The 12,691-nt window shown below is 35.0% G+C and overlaps 1 protein-coding gene across 11 annotated transcripts in view; it reads right to left on the reverse strand.

Moving 5' to 3' along the window:
* The window catches only part of WRN (WRN RecQ like helicase), a 123,751-nt gene that overhangs the window by 39,237 nt on the left and 71,823 nt on the right, over positions 1–12,691 (reverse strand). For all 11 annotated transcript variants that reach the window (XR_006520832.2, XR_006520834.2, XM_070499637.1 and 8 more), the window contains 4 exons: positions 11,647–11,821; positions 7,036–7,217; positions 2,560–2,661; positions 2,184–2,276 (listed from right to left, as the gene is read on the reverse strand). Coding sequence is in view for 9 of the 11 variants with exons in the window: in XM_070499637.1 (XP_070355738.1) it covers positions 2,184–2,276; positions 2,560–2,661; positions 7,036–7,217; positions 11,647–11,821 (552 nt within the window). In the remaining 2 variants the exon portion in view is untranslated. The remainder of the gene's footprint in view (positions 1–2,183; positions 2,277–2,559; positions 2,662–7,035; positions 7,218–11,646; positions 11,822–12,691) is intronic.

The raw sequence follows: 12,691 nt of genomic DNA on the forward strand, positions 1-12,691 counted from the left end.
TACCCTCCCCCTCCCTCTAACCTCCAGCAACCACTTATCTTTTCTTCTTCCCTATGGTATTGCCTTATGTTTGAGAGAGAATATCATATAAATGGAATCATACTGTAGAACTGGTGTTATTTTTCTTTTAAATGTTTGGTAGAATTTGCCATTGAAAACATTTGGGCTAAAGAATTTTGTTTTCACAGATTTTTAACAAGGATCCAATCTCTTTTTCAGTTGTAGGACTATTCACGTTATCTATTTCATTGTGGGTGAGTTTTGTTAGTTTGAGGTTATCGAGGAATTGGTCCATTTCATCTAAATTATTGAATATACCTGCACTGAGTCATTCATAGCGTTTCCTTATTACCCTTTTAAAGTTTGATGGGCCTGTAGTGAACTCCCTCTTTTGTTCCTGATACTGGTAATCTGTGTCTCCTCTCTTTTTTTCTTGTTAGAAGTTTCTATAAATTTTATTGACCTTTTCAAAGAGTGAGCTTTTGAGTTCATTGTTTTTCTCTGTTGTTTTTCTGTGTTCTATTTTGTTGATGTATGCTCTTTATTATTTCTTTCCTTCTGCTTCTTTTTAGTTTACTTTGGTTTTATTTGCTTCTTAAGGTAGAAGCTTAATTACTAATTTGAAACCTTTCTTATATCATAAGGATTTAACATTCTCTATCTCCCTCTCAGTATTGTTTTAGCTGCATCCCATATATTTTATATCTTCATTTCAACCAGTTCAAAATATTTTCTGATTTACCCTGAGACTTTCTGTTTGACTCCTGGATTATTTAATAGTATGTTATTTAATTTTCCAGTGTTTGGACACTTTCCTGTTATCTTTCTGTTACTGATTTCTAGTTTAATTCCATTACAGTCAGAAAACATACTGTGTATGAACACAATTCTCTTAAATTTATTAAGGTTTATTTATGACCCAGATTATGGTCTATGTTTGTGAATGTTCTATCTACACCTGGAAAGAATGTGTATTCTGCTATGGTTGGGTGGAGTGTTCCATTAAAGGCAATTAGATCCAGTTTGTTGATAGTTCTGCTCGTTTCTTCTATCTTCTTACGATTTTACGTCTACTAGTTCTATTCATTACTGAGAGAAGATGTTGAAGTCACCAACTATAACTGTGGACTTCTCTATTTCTCTTTTCAATTTTGTCAGTTCTTTTGCTAAGTATATACACACTTAGGATTATGTGTTCTTGGATGTGATGGCTAAGTTTATGTGTCAACTTGGCTAGGCTGTGGTACCCAGCTGTTTGGTCAAACACTAATCTAGATGTTGCTACAAAGGTATTTTGTAGATGGTATTAACATTTACAATCAGTTGACTTTAAGTAAAGGAGAAAACCCTTGATAATGCAAGTGAGTCTCATCTAACCAGATGAAGGCCTTAAAGAGCAAAGACTGAGGTTTACTGGAGAACAAGGAATTATGACTCAAGACTGTTAACATAGAAATCCTGCCTCACTTTCCAGCCTGCCAGCTTGCCCTACAGATTTCAGACTTGCCAACTCCCACAATTGCATGAGCCAATTCCTTAAAATCAATCTCTTTGTCTATCTGTGTGTTTGTGTGTAAATACATATGTGTGCGTGTTTTTCTCTAGAGAATCCTGACTGATACATTGGTAAAGTGACCTTTTCATCATCCTGTATCATCTTTCTTTATCCCTGGTAATATTCTTTCTCCAAAGTCTCCATTGTCTGATATTAAAATAACAATTCCATCTTTCTTTTGATTAGTGTTTTCATGGCATATAGTTTTTATCCTTTTATTTCTAATCTACCTATATAATTATACCTATAGTGGATTTTTTATGAACAGCATGTAGTTGGGTCATATTTTTAAACCAGTTCTAACAATGTCTGCCTTTAAATGGATTTTTTAGACCATTTACATTTAGTGTAACTATTGATATTGATATTGATATGAACTATTGATATTGATATGAACTATTGATATTGATATTGATGTTAGATTTAGGTCTACCATTTTACTGATTTATCTATTTATAAAGCAAAATACTCTAATATTGTTTGCTTTGTCTTCTATTTAAATAAATTCATTATTTTGTTTTAAAAAACTGCAGTACATATATCTCAACGAAAATTCAATTAAAAATGATTTGAAAGGGAAGAGAAAAAAAGACTTTTAGAATGTCCATCTAGAAGCAGAAATCTTTACCTGGACCTGCAATTATCACAGCAATTTTCAGTTCCCATAATGCCCACGGAGGCCTTTCGTAGTTGTTTATCTTCAAAATGAGACAAGATGATTCTACCCAAGAGAAAATTTAAAATTAAATAAAAGAACAAAAACGTATATCTTAAATTCACTGCTGAAAATAATGAAGTGAACTTATCACTGATTCACCTGAGACTTCAATATTTGGCTTCAGTTTATTAAGGCATAAAGAAAGTTGACTTAAATGTCAGAACATATGTAAAACCAACAAAATACTGATTCTAAATACTTCTAATTATTTTGGAAAACATTTTTCTTAAAAGAGCACCATCCATAAGTCCATGTTATTAACGGAAATAAAATAAACAATACATACTGTCGCCTACACTTGCTGGAACGAAGATATTTTTCCATCTTTTCCATCATCTTTAATTTGTATAATCGAAACTTTTCATCAGGTATCTCACTAAGGCGGTTCCTGTCAATCAAAAATATCACTGGAATATGTAAATTGCATGAGCTGTTTTGTTACTTTTTATTTATTACTGTTTATTTTTCATAACCTATAACATCCACACCCCTATCAAGATAATATTGCTATCATCCCAGAAAGTTATCGTGTCCCTTCCAGTCAATGTCCCCAACAAGAGGGAACCATTTTTCTGATTTTTATGAAAACTACTTCGAAAGAATTCTACCTATGTCCAGGCATCAATTTTTTAGCTGCCTTTGAAAAATTATTATAAACCCTAAAGTTTTTCATTTTGATTTACATACTACATGCTTTTGGCAATCTTTCTACTACATATGAATTTTTACTTTTTCCCAGTAAAAGGTTTTTCTTTATTTTATATGAGAAACAAAAGCATCTATATAAGGAATACTAAAAGAGGCTCATGATCCAAATATGAGCCTTCATCCCTATTAGTTCTTCAGCCCTCTAAAAACTATCGCTTTGTACTATAGAGTATTATGGGACACCAGTAAAGCATCAGAATTAAGTTCCTTCCCCAAACAATAATAACTAATTTTTTTCCATAATATTGAAGTTCCTTAAAACTGTTAAATAACTCCAAAGGCATGTTTGTTTGGTTTTTTAAAAGTTAATGTTGCTCTAACTTATCATGACTCTTAATTCTAGTCTTCGGTGAACAAATTCCATGATTATCAGATATCAGATGATGACAATCTCTCAAATAGCTCTGCACATCTTTCCAAGAATTCTTTCCAAGAATAAATAGAAGTCTGATTGAAGAGGCTTCAGATCTCTCAAAAGAAAACAATGATTCACCTATAAGATCTACATTATAATACTGATCCTCATCAAAATGGACCTCACTCACTGATATTCTGACTATCCAACCTTCTGACTGATAAAAATACCTCTGTACAGTTCGCAACGATGACACCAACAGGTAATCCAGTTAAGTGAGTTCTGGGAAGTCTGAACAGGCAAATGATCTCTTATTCAAAAACACTCTTATCATTTGATGCCACCAACCACCCTGCACTTCCATGCAATTTCCCTAAAAGTCTCTTCCACTGCTGACTCTAGTTTCTAGGTTAACCACCTAATCTCATTTTTCCAAGCTCATGGGCTAAAAATTGCTCCTTTTTTGCTTTATTTCATTTGTTTGTTTGTTTGTTTAGCTCACCTCCTTCTCCTCAGATAGAAGGAACAAAGAAAACAAATGCCTATACTCTAAGAACTAGACCCGCTCTTACGTTTGATTTGATGATCCACATTTAACTAATCTTATCAGTGTCAGTAACAAATTTGAGAAAACAAAATTACAAGTCTCTAACAGCAAATCAAATGAATATCTATTCTTCTTCTGGGACTATTACAACAGTTAAAGTACAATATTCTACACAACAAAAATAAGTTGAAGAAGAAGAAAAACTCTAAAAACAATACCAAAAACAGAAATCAGTTGGAGTCATTGGAAGATTTATTAAATTGAGGTTAATTTGCAAATAATTTCCTTACAAAAAAAGATTACAGGGGCCAGCCCTGTGGCCAAGTGGTTAAGTTCATGCACTCTGCTTCGGTGGCTCAAGGTTTCCCTGGTTAGGATCCTGGGCACGGATATGGCACCGCTCATCAGGCCGTGCTGAGGCAGCATCCCACACAGCACAACCAGAGGTACGTACAACTAGAATATACAACTAGGTACTAGCGGACTTTGGGGAGAAGAAGAAGAAGAGAAAAAAAAAGAAGAGGAAGATTGGTAACAGATGTTAGCTCAGGTGCCAATCTTTAAAAAAAAAAAGATTACAATAACTATCAGGTTTGACTCTCTAAAATAACAGCAAATGCAGACACTGAGTCTTTGCCAACGGTACGGCCTCCACAATATGAAATATAAAATTATATATTTACAATGATGACTGGACAAGTGTCTTCTCTCGGCCACAGGATTCTAGCATAGGATAGAATTTAAAAATTGTATGAATTACAGTGACCTTTTCAGTTGAGAACCAGCAACTCCATTTATTCTAAAGCTTTGTTTTTTCTAATAGAAGAGCTTTATCTCAAGGATGACACATATTCGTCCTCAATCCTTGCTGAATTCTCTTTTATCCTGATTAACCCTATAGTTTTATTTCCCTTAGGATAGATGCAAAGAACAACCTGTCTATACTGAAAATTCAAGTATGGGTTTTCTGGTACCACTATTTGATTACTAATAACTGTTACGTCCTGTTAAATCTTAATGAGAACCATTTAAAATATCTTTTGAGACCCACATAATCAGGAACTATTATCTACTGATGAACCTACAAAGCCACGATATAAAATTCAGGCTAAGTCTTCAGCACTTTTAGCATAATGCCCAAAATAATCAGAACTAGTAGGAATCAACTTATGTTTGATACAATCCCAAACTTAACAGTAGCATGCAGAGCTGTGTTCTATCCCAATTACTTTAAATTAATTCATAAGAAGCTTTACATAAACACTAGCGTCACTAGGAAAACAATAATTCGTTTAAGAGGATGGTTTCATTGGCTCTACGTTAGGAAACAAAAGCTACTGGGGCTGGCCTGGTGGTGCAGCAGTTAAGTTCGCACATTCCGCTTCGGCAGCCTGGGCTTCGCCAGTTCTGATCCTGGGCGCGGACATGGCACTGCTTGGCAAGCCATGCTGTGGTAGGCATCCCACATAGAAAGTAGAGGAAGATGGGCACAGATGTTAGCTTAGAGCCAGTCTTCCTCAGCAAAAAGAGGAGGATTGGCAGCAGTTAGCTCAGGGCTAATCTTCCTCAAAAAAAAAAAAAAGCTACTGACTACTCCTAAAAGGAAGAGCTGAAAATTGAAAGCAGGGGGCCAGCCCCATGGCCGAGTGGTTAAAGTTCCACATGCTCCGCTTAGGCAGCCCAGGTTCACAGGTTCGGATCCTGGGTGCAGACCTACTCCACTCATGAGCCATACTATGGAGGCATCCTAACATACAAAATAGAGGGAGACTGACACAGATGTTAGTTCAGGGCTAAAAAACAAAACAAGAGGAGGATTGGCAATGAATGTTAGCTCAGGGTGAATCTTTCTCACAAAAAAAAAATAATAATAATTTGAAAGCAAACATTTTTACCTAATTAATCCCTATTCTTCTTTCAGACTCAACTTACCCTATCACTTCCTGAAGGAAGCCTTCCTTACCTGACCTTTTTACCTTGGTAAACACAAAGCCCATTATATGCTCACTACTCAATGCATCTTTCCTTCATAATACTGAACACAGTTGTAATTTTACACACATTTGCATGATCCTTTTTAAAAAAACATTTGACTACTGAAATTTTCAAACACAAAAAGAGAACTGTAAAATGAACCCTATGTCTCCATAGTTGTGTGATTCTATGATTAAGATCTGCCATCTCCATTATACTGTAAGCTCTATGACAAGAGCTCCCAGATCTGCTTTTATTTATTATCGTAGACCTAGCACAGAGCATAATACTTAGAACAGAATGGGCACTCAAAAAAAAGCAGCTCACGAATAAAAATAAAAAGTGTATTGGATAGGCACTCTCATCATTTTAATAAAATGGGCTAATACGTCCCTTCAGAGTTCAATTTATTCAGCTATATGGAGGTGCATTTTGGCAGGCCCATGAGTCACCACACATAAGATTTCTCCTGAGATTTCCCCCCTATGGATGAGGCAATCAGTTGCTAAACTCTGCCTCTAAAATTTTTGCAAGATGAAGTTTTCCTTTCCAGTATATATCTCACAGAACTTAAGTGCCAACAAAATACTTGTTTAGTATTTAAGAAGAATGGTTTTCCTGTATTTAAACACTAAAAACTGAATTTTTTCATGGCAATCAGTGCAGTGCAACATGATTATTCATACAGTCAAGGGGAGGTGACATGCTCCCAGAGAACTAAAAACTAAACAGCTGGTGAAGAGAGCCAAACAGGGATTGGTAGAAATCATTTGGAATAAGCACAATTGGAGCATGAGAAGAAAGAACCAATAACAAAATAAATGGTACCTGAAGTAATTATGGCTAAAGACATAGTAAACCATGACAGGACCTGAGGAAAAAAATCAGCTCATGGATGCACAATATCAGGAAAGTATGCCAGCGGGTCTACGTTACATTCCCAGTATAGTCCTGATTTAGTGAATTCCTCACATTAAATGAGGGCTGGCTGAAATCGGGTCATCTCCTCTGGGTGGTAACACTTACCACAAACGTTCTTCTCAGATGTCCTATGTTTCATTTGGGTTTTAAATGCACTTAGACACACTTCTTGAAATTTCAGATGCTGCCTCAAATACTTTCAAAGTTTATATGGAAAGAAAGAAATCCACAAGGGTGAAAGAAATAAATGTTTTTACCTATTTAAGTTGATGTCTGTTGGAGTCCAGAGTAGGTGACAAGAACTTTGAAGTCCATCCCGGCCAGCTCTACCAATCTCCTGGTAATATGATTCCATTTCCTTAGGAGCACCGTAATGAATGACTTTGCGAATATCAGCTTTATTAATGCCCATTCCAAAAGCTATGGTAGCTACGACACACTGAGAATAGATAACAGCACAGATTGACAAACATTTTTGCAGAACTAAAACCTTACATGTTCAACTTTTGGCAAGAATAAGTAGTTGATTAACTAAAGTCCTTGGCATGAAACTGAATTTGACATAAATTCAGTCAATCACTTATAGATTAAAAGATTATCTGCCCAATTTACAGATTAAGGATTGGTGTCCATAAACTAGGATTTCTATTCCCTCTCTACAAAAAGTAGTAAACAAAGCAGTTTCTCTTAACACCTATGAGTACAAGACACAAAAGAGGTTCTTAAAACGTTTATCATATTAAATGAGACTTTTGTGTTATTATGAAGTTTCAAGAGTCCTTACCTGATTGCACAGTATCTTAATATTTTCTAGCATTATTCTAAGTGGAAGGAAGCTCCTCATTAAAGATGGAAAAATGAAACATGAATACATCTTTGCATCTTTAAAAGGATAAACTTGGCAGAATATCTAATACATTTGAGTATACTGGGATGAGATTTACATGATTGGGGGAAATTTTAAAGAAGGATTAGGGATAAAAACACAAAAAACTGAACAAAATTTTTAAAAAGTTTATGAACAATAAGAATACAATAAGATGTGCCAAAAAAGTAACAATAATATACTACATGGCTTGGAGATTAAAAAAAAGCATCTACAGAGGAATAATCATGTAAATACATAATAGCTGAATATAAATATAATCAAAATTATATTTTGGGAAGAAAGGGGGTTAGAAATATTTCACATGGATGAGGTGAGGAGAAGGGCGGGAAGGAATGTGAAAGAGAGCTAAACTTTCATCTTTCATAGTGGGGAGTTGAGGGGTAATGCCTAATTCTAACAAAGAAATAAACTAAAAACTACGTAATAGCAGTATGAGCAAATTATTGCCAGATAGAGTTGTAAACACCAAAAGAATAAACTAAAAGAGTTGGGAGTGGGAAATAGAAGTGGGGAAGGAATGAGTGACTGATGCTTTTCATTGTAAGCACTACAGAACTATTTGGTTGTTTATGTGCATGTATAACTGATAAAAATTAAAGTGCCATTAAAAACAAAATGTGTTAAGATGGACCAAGAGAAGCAAAAGAAAAACAAGAAAGAAATAAAGAAAATGCTGAACAAATAAAAGGAAGCATGAGAAAGGTAACAGAAAAATAAATACAGGAATGGAAATAATATTAAGAAAAAGCATTGAGTGAATAAAGCTGGCAATTTTGCTATATATGAGTGAATAAGCAAAATAACAATTTTAATTTTCTTTTTCTAATGTCATTTCTTATGTAATTTTTTTCCCAGCTTTATTGAAATATAATTGACATATAACATTGTGTAAGTTTAAGATGTATAATGTGACAATATAAATGTATTGTAAAATGATTACCATAACGAGGTTAGTTAATACATCCATCACCTCACATAGTTATCATTTGTGTGTGTGTTGTGTGTGTGTGTGGTGAGAATTTTCAAGATCTAATTTTCATCCTATGATACTGTTTTTAGATGAGACCAACCTATTCTACAGACACGATTTTCAAAATATCCTTATAAACTCTCAGGTGTAAAGAAAGATATTTTATCAAATAATTTATTCGCAATCTCATTCCAGAAAGGAAAGAAATTCAAGCCGTCTTGAAAAGGCAAATAAAACACAAAAGGGAATAAAACTAAAAGTCAGGATTAAAAGCAAGAATGAATGGTCACAGACTAAAAATGCGAATCTACATCTGAATGTGGTTAGATTCGGTTATGAATACAAAAAAAAATTTTTTCTAAAATTACAAAATAGAAAATACTAAGATTCTAAGCAACATTCATTCCAAGACATTAAGAGCTAGGGAGGTCTGCTCTACTTTTGGGCCCAGACTAAAGTATAAATCAACTGCAAAAAGACAGGAGAGTGACTATCTAGAATTCTGTACATGTATGCATTCAGTAGGCACTCAATAAATACTCAACGGCAAGTAATCAATTCCAAGAGCACTGGACTATTCTACATAGACAAAGAAATGTATTTTCATCATCTTGAGAAAGTGTCTGAGAACTCGCAATACAAATGTGATGCTTCTGAATTATTTATAACGGTAAAGGAATACTTTGGGCCAGTTGTCAGCTACAGCAGAACCCCTGAAGTCAGCCTAGGGTGACACAACCAATATTAACTTATTAATTTTCAGAATGTTGATAAAAACTTGTAACATCCTGCCATAGAAAGAGAAAATATAGCAGCACATACATACATACACCCTTCTAGACAGTAGGTATAATTTTTGAAGCCATATTTCAAAGCATTAATGTTTCAGTGAAGCTGTGTGTTGGCAGGAAAATCAGATGCATCCAATAAACTCTCTTATCACAGCATGACACAGATGTAGTTTGCACTCTCTCATACCTTTGGGAGTTGTTTCTATATGAATAATTAGCGATACATCAGGATAGAAGAAACCGCTGGTCAGTTAATGGCTCCAACATCGCTTGTTAAGATTCAGTAAGCAGAAGCTAATAAATTTTATTTGGTAATTTTCAAGTTCCTGAGATACTAGAATAAAAGTAGAAGCACTTAAAAATTTGAGAAAGGGCCAGCCCCGGTGGCCTGGTGGTTAAGTTTGGGGTGCTTCGCTTTGGTGGCCTGGGTTCAGTTCCCAGGTGTGGACCCATACCACTTGTCTGTCAGTGGCCATACTATGGCAGCAGCTCACATAAAAAAAAAGAGGAAGACTGACAACAGATGTTAGCTCAGGGAAAATCTATCTCAGCACACAAAAGAAAGAATTTGGGTAAAATCTCTATTCTAGGTACTTGTAACATCTGTTCCTGTCTTTGGAAAGAAGAGGAAGAAAGAAAAGATAGTTTCAGGCAGCTATGCATAACAGCATGACAACGCACAGTGGACTTTATAGACAGTACCTATGAACTGTATGTGAGATAAGTTATTTGAACAATGTCAGTTTGGGGTAGTTAACAACCACATGTTATAGGAAGGGCTGGATAGAAAGGAAATGGATGACCTATTGGACAGAAAATATAAAGCAGAAGTTAAGTTCATCTCCTAACTTGAGAGCAGGGCTAACCACAGGCTTACAGTGACAGTGTGGATAATATGCTGGCAGTGGGAAGTTGATGACTGATTTATTGATTTTTTAGTGAGGAAGATTGGCCCTGAGTTAACATCTGTGCCAATCTTCCTCTATTTTGTATGTGGGACACCGTCACAGTGTGGCTTGATGAGTAGTGTGTAGGTCCACGCCTGTGATCCAAACCCATGAATGTCAGGCCACCGAAGCAGAGCACGCAAATTTAACCACTATGCTACCAGGCCAGCCCAGGAAGTAGTTGATTTAAACCTACTAAAGTGGCTTGAATTTAAATCTTTCCAAATATTCTGTATGACGCCCACTAAACCAGGATTCCAATCATTACAAATTGAAATTATGACATGATTTCAATTATTACAGGAATCTCAGCTGTAGCACTTTACAATAACTTCATCGATACCCTTCCTTTCTTCAGTTTTTCTCCTTCTAATAAATCCTTCATAGTACTGCTAGTCTAATGTTTCTATAATACTCTTATCTTTCTCAAAAGCACAGAATAATCTGTCATGATGGTTTCTAAACTCCATTCTGCGGAGCTCTGTGGATTATAAGACACCCACAGGGACTGTCTTGGAGACAGGGAGGCTCTTGGACCCCTTTCTCCCTCACATCAACTTCAACAAGAATTATTCTACTTTAATTTGTTTTATCCATGAGATAAAATTTCATTTACATAAAAAACTCTAACGCTCAAGTAGTCTGGAAAAACTACAGGCACATCGCACCAAGCCCAGCCTGCCTCTTTGCAAGTTTTAAGCCCCTCTATAACTGACAAACCAACCTGTTCAACTTTTTTCCTATGAGTCTCTAACAGTTCCTCCCTGACTTTTTACCTATACTTTGTGCCATTCCTACTCCACTCCCTTTCTCTCCAACCATTCCAAACTACTCACAATTTCCTGAACCCCGTATGCACTTTCATATCACAGTGCCTTTGAACAAAGTCCTTCTTCCTGGAATTCTATAACCAATTCCACGTCCCTCATCACCTACTGGCCTCGCATACTTGACAAACTTCTATTCACCTGTTCGGACTCTACTCAAATTGCTTCTTCCTGGATGGACCATCCCTGGATCACACAACTTACCTTAACAGCTGGCGTTCCATCCTCTGTGCTCCTGAGTGCTATGTACAGGCTGCTGTTTATACTAGTCTACAATAGTTTGCTCACATTTCTATCTCCCACATTATACACTGATTCTCTTTATCAGAGAGACTGCTTCAGGCCCAACGCAAAGAAGGTATTCAATAAAGATCTGGTAAATGAATAGAGAAATATCTGTTTCCACTATAGGGAACAGAGAGTAACAATGCTCGATCTTCACACCTGAATTTCATCTCTCATGAACCGATGATGAACCTCTTTCCTTGAGTTACTACCCATGCCTGCATGGTATGTTCCACAGGCTAACTGCAGTTTCCTGAGTTCAGCTGTAACTTGTTCTGTCATTTTTCTGGAAAGACAATAGATGATAGTTGGACCTTCAAATTCCCAGGCAGAACTAGAGAAAAAGAAAAACAAAAGAACACACATATATATCCACATAGGCTTCAGACCAGTTTGGGTTTTATCTATTTAATTTTCCCTTTCTTTTTAAATTTTTAATTTAAGTTCAATTTAACTTTTTAAATTTTAAGTTAATTTTCCTTTTAGTAAAAGAGTAAAAGGAGAAAGCATATAGAAAACAATGATATATTTAACAACATAAAAATCTAAAACATTATGGAAAGTCAAAAGTGAAAATAAATTATGTTAAACCCCAAATACCTTTGACCCAGTTTTTATCCAAATTAAAGTTAAATCCAGGGATAAGTTTACTTAAGCAGAAGCCTTGATAAAAACTTATAAACTACTGGAAATGCAATTTCCATACTTTAGGAAATGTAAAGCACTAGATTAACAATTAGTCTTCATTTACATAAGAACAGTAAGTGAATATTTACACAGAAGAACGGATAAAATTTATATTTCATTATTCTTAGTCTCTCTTATGATCACATAATTGAGTTTCTATACCTATTTACTATAAAAGCAAAAACTTTCTTGTAAAATTAAAGGATAATTTTAGAGTTCAAAGACGTATTTACCAGTAATCTTGAGACTGTTATAGAAAACAACATCTGTTAGAAAGTCTGTTTTAGAAAACAGTGCTTATTTATTAACATGTAAATGATAATTTCCATAGAACGTTCATTTAATTCCTCACTATATTCATTTACAAATACATTCATTGATGTTGAGTTAATCAATACAAAAAGAATGTATTATTTTAGATTTAGGAAAAGTTATTTTACTTAATTTTTAATGCATATACCCTTTGATACAATTTCAATTTTAGGACTCTATCTTACAAATATACTTACACATCTGC

This window comes from Equus asinus, chromosome 27 (genome assembly GCF_041296235.1).
Source record: "Equus asinus isolate D_3611 breed Donkey chromosome 27, EquAss-T2T_v2, whole genome shotgun sequence".
Taxonomy (NCBI): domain Eukaryota; kingdom Metazoa; phylum Chordata; class Mammalia; order Perissodactyla; family Equidae; genus Equus; species Equus asinus.